General features: G+C 37.0%; 2 protein-coding genes across 2 annotated transcripts; one reads left to right on the forward strand and one right to left on the reverse strand.

Annotated features, from left to right (window-relative positions):
• Positions 1 to 1,607: 1,607 nt before the first annotated feature.
• LOC117304702 (ribonucleoside-diphosphate reductase subunit M2 B-like) lies at positions 1,608 to 8,911 on the reverse strand. Its single transcript, XM_033789298.1, has 8 exons — positions 8,678 to 8,911; positions 8,364 to 8,420; positions 7,354 to 7,440; positions 6,959 to 7,051; positions 5,028 to 5,335; positions 4,391 to 4,619; positions 3,632 to 3,850; positions 1,608 to 2,962 (listed from the first exon to the last, which is right to left on the reverse strand). Exons 1-8 carry the CDS (start codon positions 8,759 to 8,761, stop codon positions 2,810 to 2,812), a joined length of 1,230 nt encoding a protein of 409 aa, XP_033645189.1. The 5' UTR covers positions 8,762 to 8,911; the 3' UTR covers positions 1,608 to 2,809.
• A 2,679-nt stretch (positions 8,912 to 11,590) lies between these two features.
• Positions 11,591 to 18,684, forward strand: LOC117304581 (O(6)-methylguanine-induced apoptosis 2-like). The gene is made up of 9 exons (XM_033789106.1): positions 11,591 to 11,731; positions 12,269 to 12,390; positions 13,304 to 13,408; positions 13,948 to 14,127; positions 14,584 to 14,695; positions 15,074 to 15,177; positions 15,562 to 15,629; positions 16,997 to 17,190; positions 17,918 to 18,684. The coding sequence occupies exons 1-9, from the start codon at positions 11,653 to 11,655 to the stop codon at positions 17,989 to 17,991; spliced, it is 1,038 nt and encodes a 345-aa protein (XP_033644997.1). The 5' UTR covers positions 11,591 to 11,652; the 3' UTR covers positions 17,992 to 18,684.
• Positions 18,685 to 18,724: the final 40 nt, after the last annotated feature.

Here is an 18,724-nt window from a genome sequence, read left to right on the forward strand (position 1 = left end):
TGTTTATGTTTATGTACAAGTCTCACAGAGTTTGAATAAAACACGTTTGTTTTTAAAACCAGAAATGAAATTTTCACAGAACTAGCAACTTCTTGAATTTATATAACCCGTCTCTTCATTGGTTTATTTTTAGGTGTGTTCACTGCTGATCACATTGCCTCTGTCTTACTCTTTCATGATGTAATGGATTCAATCAGACCAATTATTACTGTATAATCATCACCATACACCCAGACTTGGTTTTGTTGTTGATCTTTTGAAACGCCTTGTTTTTATAAGCGCGTCTAAAAAATATCATGTTAAGCAGAAATGTTGTTTTTCAGAATCATAGATGCCAAGTTATAATATGGGAAAATATCAATTCAGATCATGAAGTAGAAATAGTTCAAATCTTTCTAGGCATTTTGGTACTACCGGTTTGTGGCTTCTATGGTCTGTACAAGATTAAAGTTTTCAACACTAGTATTAGGGCAATAGTCTCTCATCACTTTCTAGTGAGTGAGGCACAGTCCAATAACCATTATTTCCTTTCTTTTCTCATGATTTTTATAGTAGGATGGTCTGTTGAAATGAGCACTTAGCTATCCCAAAGGGATATTATGCTGCTTGTTTTTCATGGGGAACTCCTTAAAAAAGAGTGATAGAGTTATAAGAACTAGAGGGCGCACTGGTGGTGATGCTTACACAAACGCGAAGTAGACACGCGCGCCATTCTGTACGCGCGTTGAATATGAAGTACACATTGGAGTGTGTTTATTGAACGCTCTACGCGATGCTGTTTTGTCGGCTTAGAAAATGGCTGCATATGCGCATGCCGGGCTGTGTATATATAGGCCAGTACACCCTCAAGTTCTTATACACTACATATCTAACTCTATGGTAAAAGTACTATACTTTTAGGGTCAGAGTTCATTTTCATGTACTTGTTTTATAGGACTGATATTTCTCTCGTTCGATCTGTTTTTGTGTTAAAATTAAAATCTGCCAGAGCAGTCCTAAAGCTCATTCTGCTGTGTTGCCATCCTCTTATAACATTTCTGTTATAAGTCGTACAGTATCCAAACTATGCCATGTCCAGAAAAGGCGATAAACGTACATGTAACTTAAAATAACAGAAAATGACACATTCTTTGGAATTTATATTTAATTTATTTATAGGGGCAGATTGCCAATTGTCTATTTACACTGTGAACAGAAAGTAAAAATTGAACATCCCTCCTAAAAAAATGGAAGTATTTGTCCATGCTTTACAAAATACATTATACAGCTTTTACCAATGACCAGTCGTTTGGAAATGTAAAAATTGCGCGACTAAAAAATATTTTGCAATGAGGTCATTCGAAAGTTGAAAAACATTCAAGGAATGTACGGTGTTCACTGCACTATATGTTTTTAAAGGAACACGTTGCCTTGGATCGGACGAGTTGGTCTTTGAACAGCGTTTGAGACCGTTTGTTATGAAATGTATATGGTTAGAAAGATGTTTTCAAAGTAGAATATAATGATCCACACAAGTATCACAAGTAAAATGAAAACCAGGCAATTTCGAGGCATATTTGTGTAGATCATTGTATTCTACTTTTACAACATCTTTCTAACCATACCGATTTTATAAGAAACGGTTACAGAACGCTTTTCAAAGACCAACTCGACCGATCCAAGGCAACGTTTTCCTTTAAGCACACTCGACATAAGACCTTCAGGACTGTCTGGTCCCTGGAACAGTTTAACTGTCAAAAAAGATACTTGGGGACAATAACTGTTTGGGATGTCTTTACTTTTCTTAAAAACTGATCACTCTTAAAAATTTCAGATCAAATCCTACGAGTTAAGCTATAATTTTCTTAAAACTTGAAAAAAAAAAAATCTACTTAAGTCAAGGCACATACGGCATTACCAGTACAGAGTACAAATAAAATTATAACTACACAATGTACAATAAATGTTCATAATTATAGAATAGAATAAAACATAGTACATGTACACAGCATTTTGGTCCCTTTTTGTTCAGTCTGTTTAAATTACCAGTGATAAAATTACTAAAGTGGAATTATTTGACCAAATAGAAACAATCTCTGATTCCATGCGGAATGAAATTTTGTTCAGCCATGCAACCCCACAATGTAACGGAACAATCTGAAATAATTGAACCATCAACTGGAAATCTATTAAGCTGAATTAAAAACTTGTTAGTCAAAATAAAAACTGGCAGTGAAAGCTGGTTATGTAATTACTGTTTAGGCAATTTAAAAGTCACAGGATAAATAATGACGGGGAAAAAAAACTTTTTAAATTACAGGTTAATATTACGGTAAAAGACAAGACAAGACGACGCTCGAATAATACTACTAAACTTTCAAATTCAAATAATAAATACACGTTAAAAAATTCTGTTGTGCTCAAATAAAAAATTTCCTTCGGTATCTTTAAGAAAATTGCAATTTTATCAAAGCTGCCCTGTATTGGTGAAAACTCAACCTACATTGGCCCATTTAAATCTTGCAATGTTCTACCTTATTGTGCAGAACTATGGCCAGTTTTGTTCCAAAAAAACCTGCCAATACCCTGGTGATAAAAATATAACGGGGGGGAAGGGGACAGTAAAAACTCTGATCGTCAACCTTTGGTTTTCCTGGAGAAGAATATCTTAAAACACGTGGTTAAAACTCAATTATAGCACCATGTTCGAGATAACCATTTTCGTCCATCTTCAGAAGCTTTTTCAATCCAATGTGCGAGCGTGGAGGATCGCACATATAACTTTGAGCGTCGGCCATCCTTATAAAATTGTTCTAGATACTAGTGCCGTTTAGAAATCTGCGTCCAAAGTAAACATGGAGTCCTCTTTGGCGGCCATGACACCCGACTTCTGGTACTCTCCGACTCTCTTCTCGAAGAAGTTCGTCTTGCCTTCTAGCGAGATGTTCTCCATGAAGTCAAAAGGATTCTCTACATTCCAGACCTAGGGGGAAAACAATAGAGAGAAATTTTTAAAAATTGATACTAATTATACACTGCATTCTCCTGAAGACCACCAGAGTATAGACGGTATTGAATATGACAAGATGGCGTCTGTGCGTACTGCGTGCATGTGCCGTAGAAATCAAACCAGGAATGTTGCGTGCTTCGATGATGTTCACGTTTAGATGTGCATACGGCGTGCCCTAAAAGATGACGACTTTTCATAGCAATAAGGGGTTATTCAATACAGTCTATACTGTTGGAAATGTTGACTTGTTAACCACCAGTTCTTTGAAAAGCGTTTTTGGAAACTGGTTGGGACTAGTCTGAATGAATTTTGGATGTCAACATGTTCATTCATGTCTCCAATCGTAGAACTTGGTTAAACTGTCGGAAATCGGGGGTGCCTTTGCCAATTGGACACCCTGTCTAATATGTCGTTTACATGACAATTTGAACACCCAGTTTTTAACTTTCCAACTCATTTAGACACCCTTTTACTAAGCTTTGATTGGTTGACAGGCTACCATGTGTGGAGACCTAATGTTTTTGGCTGGTGCCAAGCAAATTTTTGTCCAGCTAATTTATGTTCAGAAGTTACATTTTGAAGCACTTTGCAACTAAAGGATTTCTGATTAGAACTTGAGCCTCATGGTTCTTGGAAACTCACCTTGGTGCATTTCAGTTCAAGGAGTAGTCTGTCGGCAACAAACTCGATGTATTGCTTCATTAGTTTAGCGTTCATTCCGATGAGGGAGCACGGGAGGGCGTCCGTAAGGAACTCCTGCTCAATCTTGACTGCCTCCGCGATGATCGACTTGATACGCTCCTCCGAGGGTTTGTGGACGAGATGGTTGAACATCAGACAAGCAAAGTCGCAGTGGAGACCCTGCGAAGTTTTGACAATGATACTTTTGTTAATAATGGAATTTTTGTATCAAGATGAAAACAGCGTCTTAGTTATGGACCAGACTCTTGGGGATTTTATTTAACAACTTGAGGCACTGAGTATTACGAGTGAGAGTTAAGGCTTCGTGAAGTCTCAAACCAGGATCTAAATCATGAAAATACAAGGGACGTATGTTGAAACGATGGCGTTTCCACCTTTTGGTAACCACACTCAGGTAAAGATTTCAAGCTTTTGGAATGGTATCCTTGACAGAACAAGACTTGTTTATCACCAGGAGAAAATAACAGCATTTCTTTTAAGAAGGCAAAAGGACTGAATTCAAATACAAGTCCAAAATGTCTCACTCCTGGGGTGTACAGTGCTTTTACGTGTCAGCAACACAAACACCACCTTCGTTAGAGTAAAAATCTTGCTGACTCAGCAAGTGGAATGGCCAGCTCATTGTTTTCAAAACAACCAAGTGTTCAATTACGAGAGTCAAAACTTATAACCATTTTGAAGCTCAACGAGTACACCTACCTCATCTCTGCTGATGAGCTCATTAGAGAACGTCAATCCAGGCATGAGACCCCTTTTCTTCAACCAGAATATCGACGCAAACGACCCAGAGAAGAAGATGCCTTCCACAGCGGCGAAAGCCACGACTCTCTCGCCGTACGTGGTCGTGTCGGATCCGATCCAGTTCAAAGCCCAGTCGGCCTTCTGCTTGACACAGGGTAACGTCTCGATGGCATTGAAGAGGAATTCCCTGGTGGGAGGAAAAATCAAAAGGGAAAACTTCAAAAAATTGTCTCGTTGAGTTCCATCTTGAAAGACATTTGAACTACTATTATTTCTTTCCTAAAAACCTTTGTAATTTGAAATTGGCATATTACTTGGCAATGCAATAATAGTTTGGACAGATTTCTTAACTGTTGTTTACAGAAGTTTAACTTGCTGATAGGATAGACTCTTACCCTTGTGAAGAAATTTTTTTTGAAAAAAACAACATGGAATTTAAAGAGGGATGTTTCACATAGACTTCAAGATTGTCCAACGGGTGTGCCCTTTGCAAAATTAAATTGGCCTTGCCCCCTCGAAGATTCCAGGCCTGAACATTCAAACTTTTTTTGGTCAAAGCTTGCGACTCTCCCACTTGCTTTTTTTTCACACCAACCTTTTTTCTGGGTCTTTGACGTATGTATCTATGAGTAGACTGTACATCTCTGAGTGGATATTCTCGATGGCAATCTGAAAGCCATAGAAGCATCGAGCCTCCGGGATCTGTACTTCCTGACTGAACCTCTCGACCAGGTTCTCGTTGACGATGCCGTCGCTGGCCGCGAAGAAAGCCAAGACGTGGGAGATGAAGTGCTTCTCATCAGGCTTCAGCTTATCCTCCCAGTCTGGTTTATCCTTAGAGAGATCCACTTCCTCTACAGTCCAGAAGGAAGCTTCAGCTTTCTTGTACATAGCCCAAATGTCCTGATTCAAGGAAATAAATAAGGAATTAGTAGCCAATGAATAAGGAATTAGTAGCCAATAAATAAGGAATTAGTAGCCAATAAATAAGGAATTACAGTCGACTCCCGTTATTACGAGCTCGCATGTTACGAGGTTCCGGTTGATACGAGGTTTTTTGCCGGTCCCGAACGGCCCCATGCGTGTTTCAATGCATTAAAATACTGATTATACGAGCACGGTAGTAGCGAGAACACGGTTATAACGAGGTAATTTGGGAGACCCATTACGAGCAAAACATTGTTTAAAACCCTTCTATAACGAGAACAATTCAAAAACCAACAAAGGAAATACCTGTACAGCTGGTAAAGTCAATATGTGGCTTTTAAGACATACAATAGAGGTGTTAAGTGGACGCTACCGCTAGCAACACTAATCCGAAATCGGGAGTCACGAGTCAGCAAGCAAGGTTGTTAATTCCAAACTCCGGACAATGGTGGTATTAGGAGGTTTGCATGGTTCAAACATTGGAGAAATCTTAAGAAAAGATACTGATCCACTGAGTTTATAAGCGCATTATAAATTTTCAGAAGAAAAAAAACACCCGCAACTTACAATCAAAACTAGTTGCGTGATCAATATTATTGAATGCAAAAGCAAGATTTTACCTGGTATCCCACATTGGCAATGAACCATCCAACATGACACAGTGTTTACCAATGAAAATCAAGATTCTATTTTTTGTTGCTGCGACGAGTGTATTGCACATGCACACACATGCACAGAACATCTTCCCTGGTATCTCGCGTTAGCAATGAACCTTCTATTATTACACTAGTGGATAATTACCAATGAAAATCCAGCTTTTATTTTATTCACTGAAAATGTTCAGTGTGTGCAGTATGCATTGCAGCAGTAAGATTTCCCCTGGTGTCTCGCAGCAGCAATGAACCATCCAGCGTTAAACAGGTGGTTACCAATGAAAACCAAGACTCTATTTATTGCATTGGCAATAAACTGCCTGCGACCAAAGTTTTGTAAGAGAAACTTCCCAAAACATGAACGCAAGTTAAAATCTTACACTTTTTATCAATCTTGTAAAATGTAAATTGATTTTAAAATTGAATTTAAGACTAAACCAACTTAGTTAAAACAGTTTTATAATCCCCTCGTTGTGCTTGTTTGTGCAGTACATCGCACATAATGTACTACTCTATGCACACAGTAGTATAGTCAAGTGCAGCTCTGCCATGCATCTGTGTGTACACACGTGCGGCCATTATGTCTTGTATATGCAAGTACATGTACACGTGTTGTGTGCATGCACAATGATGACGTATGTATCTCGTTATAACGCCAACGGGAGTCGACTGTAGTAGCCAACTACTAGCACAATTGCCTAGATCCGACTCTGTTCATATCAATAAATCTCCTTGCAATTTACACACACTTGCCCCTATGTTACGTATTTGTAACTCTGGATTTCCGCATGAGCAGGCAACCACCACTCTTACTCACATCAATACATGTGACATGGTATTTTGTCCTATAAATGTAGTGCTCCGGTTTTTTTTAGCAGTAAGCATAAATTTTAGCTAAGCAGCTCTTCGGACTTGGGTCCAAATGTTGATGAGATTTTATTCTTACCTGGTACTGGATTGGGAAGATGACGAACCTATGAGGGTTATCTCGTAGGAGCGGCTCATCTTGTATAAGTTGCTGTTGTTCTTTCTGAAATCGCTGTAAAAAAACAAAAACAAGAGAACATGTTTTATTGTATTGCAAAAGTTTATGAATTTTGATGGAGAAAACATTTTAAAATTTAGTTAGATTTAACTCGAGCACATTTTTGTTGCCATTTTGCAGTGATAAACCACACTTTTTTCTTGGGCAATTTAGTTTATCAGGTTTAAAATTTAATTTTGATTTGACTCACAATTTTTCTTTTTCTTGGATTTTGTCTCGTGTTCTGTTTTTTTTTTTACTTATTTTACTTATTTATTTATTCATTTTTTTTTTATGGCGGGGCGGTTAAAACTTACCTTTACATCTTCCTTCATTTGTTCTTCTGGTGTTAATTCTTTCTTTGTTTCTACTTTCTTTGGTTTAGTTGTTGTGGGAATAATATTCTGTGGGGAAAAAACCAATTATGAATTAATCATAAATCAATTTAAAACGATTTGAAGAATTCAAATTGGAAATCTTGGGGCGAAAATAAGAGCAAAATATTTGTGTTGCTTGATTTTGGCAAAGTGAAAGTGCCTCTTTAATCCGACGTCACTTGGCACATTGACATTTACTTCAATTTAAGATGCCACATTAGTATCATTAAATTATATGGTCTGTGTATGCAAAGTTTCATCAATTTCAGCAGGGGTTGTTTGATCATGGCACGAAAGAAAAGTGGCAATAAATCTGTGCACATTCTGAGATTTGAAATGAACTTTTAAATTAAAATAATGATCATGTCCATGACTCACTGCGGGGGAAAACACAGATCAAAATAAAGGCTTTTTTTAACTAAACAAGAGTTAGACTTAGTTTAGAGTGCCTTGCTTATTTGCTTGGGAATTTATGACAATAAAACAAAGAAAGAAAACCTTTCTGACTCAATCAACCTGCTGATCAAGCATAATGACTGGACAGTTTACATGATTTTTGCCTTTAGTTAGTTAGCATTATGTTATGTTTAGAAACTCGTATCGTAGTCATGCAATCTTCTTGGCAAGGGAAGGCAGGAAACCGATTTGCAATTTACTACGCTTCATTGATTATAACCTGATAACAACATCTTGAACATCAGTCTTTGCGCCTGCTAGATAATCCTTCTGAATATTCATCTCTTTTGTCCGGGCGAAACCAGACAATACGCAATCGATCTCCCGCCATTGTCCACACAGCGCGCCAAGCCCAACGACTTTGTTAGGTAAACAACCGATCAGCTGTTACACAAGCATTTAACGATGCCAACGGAAAAGTTACCTAACCCAAACTTCCCAAAGGAGGACGGTCAAAGAAATACTTTGAATTAGTTGTCGGTTGTCGTACTCACCTTTTTTAGGTTTGTTGAGTCCCCAAGAGCTGGTCTCGATTTCAATCCATTTGGCGGCTGTAGAAACACGAAAAACAAGAAATATAAACATGATAAAGAGTTAATTGATGGTGAAATTGTCCGTCCAACATGTCCAAAAAGGTTTCTTCAAAATCGGGCATAAAAAGGCACAAGCAACACTCGGCAAATCTTGCCTGATTTTGCTTTTATACTCGCCACTTTAACTTTAAGTGTTCATACACAGTATTTATTTGAAGTGAGCTGAAAGGAACAAATGAGACCGACTGAAAGTCTCAAAAGTTTTGAAAACTTACCTGGTTTTCTTGGTCGTTGACTCTCAAGTTTTGTAAATTCTTTGCGAGGTTTTTAGTTGATTCCGGTGAGTGTGCAGACAACATATTGACGGATAAAATATTGACAGGCAAAAGAAAATGAACTAAACTGACACTTGTGCAAGATTTTTCTAAATGGGGGTTGTGTAAATGACACTAAAACTAGTGAGGTTTTGGAGAAGTTACCGGGGCGGGAGCAGCAACAAGAATGAAATAATTTGGTGGGAAATTGCCGGTCCAAAATCGAGATTCGCGCCACACTATTGTCAATCTATAGACCACACTCCTGCAGCCAACTGATTGGTCCACATATCATGCTTGGGGAAGAGACTTGTTGATTGGCTGCCCCTTAAAAGGGCTTGGGCTGATATATGCTCCAATTGGGGGTGTACTTATAAAATTTGACACTGTATTATTCAATATAAAAACAAATCTCTAACATTAAATAAAATTGACAATTTATTTATTTTCAAAATAGATCTAGACTCTTTAAATTACCTTTTTTACTACAATATGTGTCTTCGAATCAATGTTTTTTTATACAAAAATAGCAAACACCCCCGTATAAAGTTTGGCGGAGTCTTGAGTCACCCACATCAGCACACACACCATACCTTGCACCTTTGTTTGTGTACTGGGATGGCGCGGCCGGGCCGGGGTGGGGGGGGGGGGCACCAGCCAGCCACGTCGAGCTACGTATTATAAAAAACCATAAAAAACAAAGAGGAATGTCATAAACTAAACTGCGCCAATAAAGTATCTAAACACTTACAAATGGTCAGATTTATCGGAACCTGAAATAGTCTACAAAAAATTAATTGTTCGTTTCTATTCACCGTTAATTTCTGCACATTTTGACACATCTTGTGTTGCGCTACGATGTTGTTTGGTGGATTTATGGACACTTGAGTGGCTTGAGGTCGAATTTCAAAAGTTGCAAAAGCCCCTATTCACCCCAATTCCAGAAGGGAACTCACATAAGCATCACACTCAGACAAAATCAAGACAAAAGACACAAACTCGTTTCGTTTATATGACCATGACATTAATTGCCGTATATTTAACTTTAAAACTGCTGATATCCTGTCCCCCATTCTTGGTGTGTCCTCCATCACACTGTCCTGAACGCCAAGGAGTCGTCTTCACATACTCTCAATGAGACCTCTGATCTGTCCCTGGTCAATCCCCTGCCATTTACCGATCAGGATGCGTCGCAATCCCTCAAGAGTGGTGTCAGGCTTGGTGGACTTGTTCACTTTCTTCTGCTGCAGAAGTAACCACGGACGGCCACTCATTGGCAGGTCGTCCACATTTCCCTGAGCTTGGTAGCGATTCCACCATTTACTGACCGTCTCTGGTGACGTTGTTACCTGATGACCTGCAGCTTGCATCGACGTACCGGCTTCTATCAAACCAACGATCCGTCCTCTTTCCTGTTTGGTCATTTGAGCCATCTTATCTTGAAACACCTTTCCTTGCTTATCATTGTTGTATGCCTCCCATCTTTGACCCCTTTGCTTGGTTACTGACAACTATTGCTGATGTTCATCGCAAACGATTTATCCAACACGCGACCAAAAAAAAAATCATTTTTAAAAGGCGGGCAAAAGAAACACTGATCTTACTCGTCACAATACAACGATTTAGCTTGAATAGGGGCTTTTGCAACTTTTGAAATTCGACCTTAAGCCACTCAAGTGCCCGTAAATCCACCAAACAACATCGTATAGCGCAACACAAGATGTGTCAAAATGTGCAGAAATTAACGGTGACTCGAAATGAATAATTATTTTTTGGCATACTATTTCAGGTTCCGATATATCTGACCATTTGTAAGTGTTTAGATACTTTATTGGCGCAGTTTATTAATGTTTGCAATGTCGACATAAGCAGCTAGCAGCTACCAATATTATTACGTTGTTTAAATTATGACAAGAGTCGACTTCACTATGTCGACATTACTAGCTGCATGTGAAAAAGCTGGTAAAAAAATGAAAACAAACTACGTATGCGGTTTTAGATTATTTCATTAGAAACTCCCTGTAACCATTCTACCTCCATGCTGTAACAAGCCAAATATTACACTATGGACTTGAACCCCATGGTACGTGAATGACCAGAAATGGGATAGATGGATATATAGTGGTATTCACCATAGAGGATTTCTCTATACGATTTAACACACCTCGATCCATCCCCAGCATCAAAATATGAAATAAGAGGATGTAAACTTTTTAATTTAACATTAAAAATCCATATTTCGCATTCACACAATTTTGAAATATTGAAGAAAAGAAATTTTAAGAATTAAGAAAAAATAAAAATAAAATAGCACACTTCATCATGAACATCCTTTCCTTTGTAGCTAGTAGTAAAACACCTAATTTATCCGTTTCTAAAAATTGAAGCAATTTGAAAAGCAAGTTTTTACCCAGCCATTTCCCCCCCCCCCTTTTTTTGTTTTACTTGTGTGTCCACAGACATAAATACCACAGTGGTCCTTTCTACTGCCCGTGGGCACCACACAGTGTACACGCGCATACAGAGTCTTGTCATCCAGCCGCAAAAAAAAAACAAATTGAGCATGTTTTTCAACAACTGCGGGCGCTTTGCCAATCAACTTTTTGTTGATATGGAAACAGTAAATTCATCCGCGTACAATTTAATACAATTTTAACCATATATAATCACACACAGACAAACAGACTGTTACCAAAATGTCACTTATCAAATTAGCAAAATAATTGCAAAATTGTAGATTTTAAACGATTCAACGACTACATAAACGACACAACCTTTGAAAAAATAGTTCCTCTGCGTAGCAACATTTGTATTGAACGAGTGTGGCTGGCAGTGCACAGGCATTGTATTATTTGTAAACACGTTTGCGTTTAGTCTCTTGCGGACGGTGGAACATGTTCTGATTTTTCTATTTTATCAAATTCTTAATTGAAATTATGGCTGACAGTGTGCAGACATTAGAGCCCGGTTACCGGAGATCTGTCGGTGGAGGGAGACCTGGTAGACTTCATAAAGGTAAGTTTTGAAAGCAGTTTAACAATTTAATATTTATTGTATTTTTATTTTATATTATAACACTTTTTTAATATTGATCAGAACTTAATCTAATTCGTGATAAAACCAAAATTGTTGAAAAAGGTGCCCCACCCGCCGGATAATCTTCCGCACGTCGCCACCAATTTATCCGCCGTTATTTAACTCCAAAACCACAGAATTGTTTTCTTACCTGAGAAGAAGGGTTACCGCATATTATACTTTTTCACTCATTTTTAATTTAAAAAACAAAAACAAAGCAAAGGAATGGAATGGATGATGGAATTGATGGAACATTTTTGCTGTTGACATTGTTCGTACAAATTATAGTGTAGGTTTTGAATACTTCTTACTTGCAGTATTTTTTCTAAATCTTCATATTTTTAAAAAGTCTTTGCCATGCTTGACCCTTTGTCTTTAGTTACAGTAGAGAGTCATGAGAGTCGCTATAATAAGTGTTACTGTTGAATAATAATAAAATAATTCTCTTGATTTATTCTGTTCTTTGAATCTTTTCAGGACCGGGTGTTGTAGCAGCAACTTCTTCAATACCAACAAAGTATCAAACCATAGTAACATCAAATGCTGATAAAAAGGGTTTTGGGGGAACGACTAAACGGTTCAACCATGATTTAAACACTGTAAGTAGAGGAGTTCAGGATCGGATTAACCCTGGGCCAGTTTCATATTGCTGCTTATTTGTCTGTAAGCATATTTGCGTGCCAACTACAGCCACAAATTTTGCTTTATTTTGCAGCTGCAGTAATTGCAAAGTACATTTTCACCTGTTTGGACTTTATAACTTTAAAACACTTTGTTATTATTTTCCTTATAATCGTGAATATGTCACTTGTGGTATTGTTCCTGTGTTTTATGCATGACTCTGTATATTAATTTGCTCTGTTTCATTTTGCAGCTGTCAGTATTTGCAAAATACACTTCACCTGTTTTGACTTTACAACTTTGTAACACTTTGTTATTATTTTCCTGTTAAAATTGTGAACATGTCACTTGTGGTATTGTTCCTGTGTTTTATGCATGACTCTGTATATTAATTTGCTCTGTTTCATTTTGCAGCTGTCAGTATTTGCAAAATACACTTAACCTGTTTTGACTTTATAACTTTGTAACACTTTGTTATTATTTTTCTTAAAATTGTGAACATGTCACTTGTGGTATTGTATCTGTGTTTTATGCATGACTCTGTTTAAAAATTTTAGTTCAGTATTTGTAGTTCAGGATTTTAATATTTATAATTCAGTTATCATACTGCTTTGATTCTGCTCCTTAAGACTTTGCTTTTCTTAGAATTAGGCCTAAACATTTGTATTTTGGGTTTTCTTGTTTCAATTTGATAATTTTTAATGTTCTGTGCTTTGCTCATTATTATATCACAATCTATTTCTAATTGTTATACCTTTATTCAAATTACATGTGAGTGTTTCCTTTTTTTTTAAATGGACTTGCTAATTCATGTGTTTTATGGATATTATTATAAATTAATTTGATTGTTAAAGGCTTCAAATGAAGATGATATTTAATTACACCTTACAGAACGCCAATCCAGGGCCGGGTTCCTATGGAAATCTCAGAGTTGCGGTTGATAAGACAAGTTCATCGCTATCAAAGAAGGGACTAGGCGTTGGCTTTGTGTCAAAGGTAAGGACTTTTAAGATATTGTTTGACTAGTATAGACCTGGGCCCAATTTCATAGAGCTGCTTAAGCACAAAATTATGCTTAAGCAAAAAAATCCTTGCTTAGTAAAATCAGATTACCGGCCAAGACTCCACACAATTGTTATGCTAAGTAAACAACAGCTAAATACCAGCCACAAGCAAAGTATATAGCATGACATTTTTGCTAGTAACATGTGAAAAATAAGCGAGCTATTTTCATGCTTAAGCAAATTTTTGGCTTAGCAGCTCTATGTAATTGGCCCCTGGTTATAGGCAGTTACAGGTTATATGGCTTCTGAATGGCAACCCTGAACAAACTTATTGACAAAATAGGGAGACCACCAGCATAGGGCTAGATAGCTCAGTTGGTAGAGTGCCAAATATTAATCTGGAGGTAACAGGTTCAAGTCCCCCTCGAGTTTTATTTTCTTTGTTCAATGCAAAGTCATTAAAAAATGTACCCAGTCCTTTTCCCCTTGTCGTTTACTACTTAGTTATTCACATCGTCATTTTTTGAACAGGTGCGTAGAATACCTCGAAATAAAGGCACCCCAGGCCCAGGATCGGCGGCCTACAATCTACCTAGTCTACTCCGTACTCAGTCAGATCACAACCAGGCGTCGGTATCCAGCTCCTTCCATAAACCCATTGCTGTTGTTCAGGACAAGAGAGGTAGTCAACCAGCTCCTAACCAATACCACGTAAGTCATTTTCACCCCCAGTGTGCACACACCACTGCAATAGAATTCAGTGCCCAATTTCAAAAAGTAGCTTAGCACACAAATTATGCTTACCAGAACAAGGTTACCAGCCAAACTAACCTGGTGTATGTACAATTTTTGACTGGTATACTGCTTATTTCTGCTAAGCAGAAAATGTTTACACAATTTTGTTTGCTTAAGCAGCTCCATGAAATTCTGCTGAGGAAAATGATGAGCCCTGTGTACTGGAGTCTGTGTCCTGGGTACAATTTTAAAGAGCTTTCAAAGATTTTTCGAAGTATCAGTAGTACATGTGTGTTATGTCATTTTGTTATACATATTTCAACCTCAGCCCAAGATGAATAACTTGCATTCTTTGTGTTCTTGTTATTGGTCGTGTTGAAAAAAAGTGGTTTATAAATTGATTGAATGATTATTTTTATTTTCCCACCATAGATATCAGACGACATACTGCATAAAAATCATGGCAGCCAGTTTCAAGCATCCTTCAAATCCACAACAAAAAGGGTTGACTTCCAAGGCCCTCGGACACTAGCCCCAGCTCCTTGTAAGTGATGAATCTCTTTCTGATTTTTGTTTTCTAAATGTATTTAAACATGATCCGTTTAGATTTTTGTAAAGTTTCGTTGAAAATTATTTTCTTACTTGAGAGCTCTAAGGCTTTTTGCTAGGATACAGGCTTCGAAATAACCCACGACACACGCAGCGTGCCCTTTGAGCAGTTGCAATACAAATTTACATTTTCCTCATAGAAGTTCCCCTTTACTTGATTCAAAACCTGAGGATCCTTTCTATAAGTTTTCACAGCTGTAATCTCTAAGTATTTTGAACGGTTACTGTACAGTGAAATTTGAATTCCTACTGGACCACAGCATTTTGTATTGAAAAAAATCTTTTCTAATTTGTTCTTTCTTTGTGTATGCAGGCCAGTACAATATTAACGACTCCCTCACAAAAGAGTCATCCAAAGCAACAACAAGCAGCTTCAAGTCAACAACGAAACGGCAAATGGCTGTCTCCCCAGCAGATGTAAGTTGAAAAACAGCTGCTTAGCAGGAAACAGCGTGATAAAGCTGCTTAGCAGGAAATACTGCTTAACAAATATCTTCAATGCAAAAATCTAACCTTTTAATGAAATGTTGGTTGATAACCTGTTTTTGCTAAGCCATATTTACCTGTGTTGGCAGGTTTTCATGCTTACATGCTTTTTCGAAAGTGGGCCTTGGTATTTGTTCACATAGCACCAGGGAAGCTAAACGATCGCACCCATAATATTGCTTTTATTTGAACAAGCAATTAAAAACCATTTACCTAGTTTATTTATCTTTGTAACTTGATACTCAACAGAATTGTAAGAAATTATCGTACTCAAAAGTAAATGTTTGAAAATCTGTATTTGTTGTACTTTTTTAGAACCCAGGTCCAGGGCAGTACAGACCTCATGAACCAGTTGAAGACCCCGCCAACAAGTTGTTAATGCCGTAAGTTCAACCACTTTAAATTACACATCCATATAATTTACAGGCATTGAGTTGACAATTCTTCTCCTACCTGAAAACAAACCAATATTTCCAAGTCTGATGGGCAAATTCTAAAATCTCCCTGATTGTGGAAACTTTGTCCCTATGGTGCTGAATGTTATTTATAAACATCTCACTGATTGTTGTATGACATCTTCTGATTGCAAGATGCAGATCCTGATTACAATATCTATTTTAATTTTGTTTTACTTTTACCTGCTCTTAATAATCTTTATATTTGTATATATATCTGTTAATTGTAATTTGTTATTCTTGTTGTCTACTGTTGTTATGCCTCTCTTGTATTTTCCTTCACAAAGGGAAGACAAATGTCATGTTTTTTTTATTATGAAAATAAATATTTTTAATCTTGTTAAAGATTAAAAATATTTATTAATTAAAATTAATTAAACTTAATTTAATCTTTAAGCTGCAAATGCTGGCAAAGCTCTCTGCTGTAAGACTTTCCAACGGAAATGCCCTTTGCAAAATGAAAATGGCCTTGCCCTCTCAAACTTAAATTTCCATTTCTGTATTTCCTCCATGCATAAAAATGTGTAAAACATAACAAGTGTTAAAACCTTTTGGAACAATATGCTTTGGGGGTCACCCTACCACACATGTGTGATAAGCACTCTGGTGGGATTAGAACCCATGACCCTTGCATGAGTAAAACATGAGTAGTGTTATAATAGTGAAATAGTGTTACAACTCACTAGTAAATTTTTCTCTGATACTATTTTGATTTAACACTGGTGTGTGTATTTACTCAATGTGTCGACTCTGGTGGGATTTGAACCCACAATTCTAGAGGAATTGCAACTTTCAAGAGAAAGGCTCTGATAACTATTCGTAAACTTGTGATTCAAATCAATAAAACTATGTATGTTGATTGTAATCAGTCATTGTGTTATTAAATAAATGCTTGTTAAAGTAAGTTTATTTTGCATTTATTTTAATGATTATTTTTGTTTTATTATTATGTAAAAAAATACTTCTTAAATCAATAAGTCATATTTTTACATTTGGATTATTGAACGTGTCATTGAGCTCATATGAGTTATACAGGCTTAGAGTAATTAAAAAACTAAACAAATCAGGGTCTAATGTCATAGAGCTGCTTACCAGAACAGGGTTACCAGCCAAAATACCATGTCACATACAATTTGTTACTGGTATCCTTCCAAGCAAAACAAACTTAAGCAATATTTTCTGTTTAAGCACCTATATGAAATTGGGCCCAGGTAAATTTCAAGCTGCCAAAACAGACGGCCCAAAATTATAAACGAACGTAAAATTAAAATTAAGAATTTGTTGATCCCTTTCAGGAGGAAACACTACCTGTGTATATCGGCTCCTGCCATGCCCCTACCTCCCCCACTCCCAGAGCCTGGCCCAGGGAGCTATGAGCTCGTCAACTACAAGGGCCCCGCTAAACATTACATGTCCGGTGCAGCGTTCGTCTCGACAACGAGTAGATGGGTGGGAAATGTCCAGAAAACTGCTGATCACCCTGGCCCAGGTAAGTCAAATCAAACATGGTGGGATGTTAAAGACACTGGACACCTTCGGTAATTGTCATAGACCAGTCTTCTCACTTGGTGTATCGCAACATATGCACAAAATAACAAACCTGTGAAAATTTGATCTCAATTGGTTGTCAAAGTTGCGAGAGAATAATGAAAGAAAAAACACCCTTGTCGCACAAGGTGTGTGCTTTCAGATGCTTGATTTTAAAACCTCGCGTGTGCAGTCCCAATTAAGTTCAAATATTTTACTGAGATATTACTTCTTTCTCAAAAACTACAATCAGAGGGAGCCGTTTCTCACAATGTTTTATACTGTAAACAGCTCTCCATTGCTCGTTACCAAGTTAGTTTTTATGCTAACAATTGTTTTGAGTAATTACCAATGTGTCCAGTGCCTTTAAAGGGAGGGTACACCTCTGGTAATTACTTCATTTAATTAATATAATAACCATAAACAAAAGTTACTTGGTAAAAGGCATTTGAGAGCTGCTGATATTATAAAGCATCGCTCAAAACGACACCTTTTAAAATAATATAGTTTTACTGAAAGAGGTAATTTCAAAATTATAATAAATTCAAATACGTTTATGAAACACAACACATGCCAATTCATGTTAAAACCCTTTCACCCAAATTAACTATGTATTTTAACTATTGAAGCATGTCTTTGATAATACATCAGTGCTAATGTTAAGACCTTTTTTTCTAAATCCATTGCAGCTACGTACAGACCAGAGACCGTAAGCAAAGGCCAGTCATTCCTCTACAACGCGCAGAAGAAATGGACATTATGATTGCTGTCAATCATTTATGTTATTATTTTGATATTATTTCAGAGTGAAGGGTTGCACTGGTGGGTGGGGGGGGGGGATTCGTAGGTCACTGTATTTAGGGATGAGAAATTGCAGACTTTTATCTGAATTCAGACTTCAGTCATTCAGTATCTGCTTTGTGACGTAAACAGCTGTTGTTTTCTTCCGATATTAAACCCTGCTTTTTTAAACCCTTTTGAGGATACTGTTCCAAGAAGCTCTTACAAATTTATATTTTGAAAGGGGTTAATTTAAGGTTGGAAAGCCATCATTTCAAAATACCTCCTAAAATTTAGATCATAAGTAACATACTTTTGTTTAGTTAGGAGTGACTCTCATTCCTGCTCTATACACAATGGTTGATGACTATTTTTGCACATTTTAGGCGACGCAGCGTTATGTCAAAATACATTTCTATTACAAATTTCCTCTATTTCTATCAATTCCATCCATGGTGCTTTGACCTTACAAAAGTTTTAGTTGTTTCCATAAACAGTTAATAAAACACTTCATAAAACTGTTGTGCTGTACTTAACAATAAGTTGTACATTATGTAAATAAAAATATTACAAGAAAAGTTTTATTTATTAATGTAAATACAATAATCTTTGTTTCTACAATAAATTGTATATTTTGACGATTTTGACATTAAAAATTGTATTTCATTATCACTGACTTGTATAGCCATTGTGTTTGTTTTTGTTTGTCTCAACTT

The sequence above is a fragment of the Asterias rubens genome, chromosome 21, assembly GCF_902459465.1.
Source record: "Asterias rubens chromosome 21, eAstRub1.3, whole genome shotgun sequence".
Lineage (NCBI taxonomy): Eukaryota > Metazoa > Echinodermata > Asteroidea > Forcipulatida > Asteriidae > Asterias > Asterias rubens.

Coding starts and splice junctions, on each gene's coding strand:
- LOC117304702 (XM_033789298.1), bottom strand. CDS start 8,761: ATGTTGTCTGCACACTCACCGGAATCAACTAAAAACCTCGCAAAGAAT. Junction 5,336..6,958: donor TCTTCCCAATCCAGTACCAG/GTAAGAATAAAA, acceptor TCCTTGAATCAG/GACATTTGGGCTATGTACAA. Junction 3,851..4,390: donor AGCTCATCAGCAGAGATGAG/GTAGGTGTACTC, acceptor AAAACTTCGCAG/GGTCTCCACTGCGACTTTGC.
- LOC117304581 (XM_033789106.1), top strand. CDS start 11,653: ATGGCTGACAGTGTGCAGACATTAGAGCCCGGTTACCGGAGATCTGTC. Junction 14,128..14,583: donor CAGCTCCTAACCAATACCAC/GTAAGTCATTTT, acceptor TTCCCACCATAG/ATATCAGACGACATACTGCA. Junction 15,630..16,996: donor GCCAACAAGTTGTTAATGCC/GTAAGTTCAACC, acceptor GATCCCTTTCAG/GAGGAAACACTACCTGTGTA.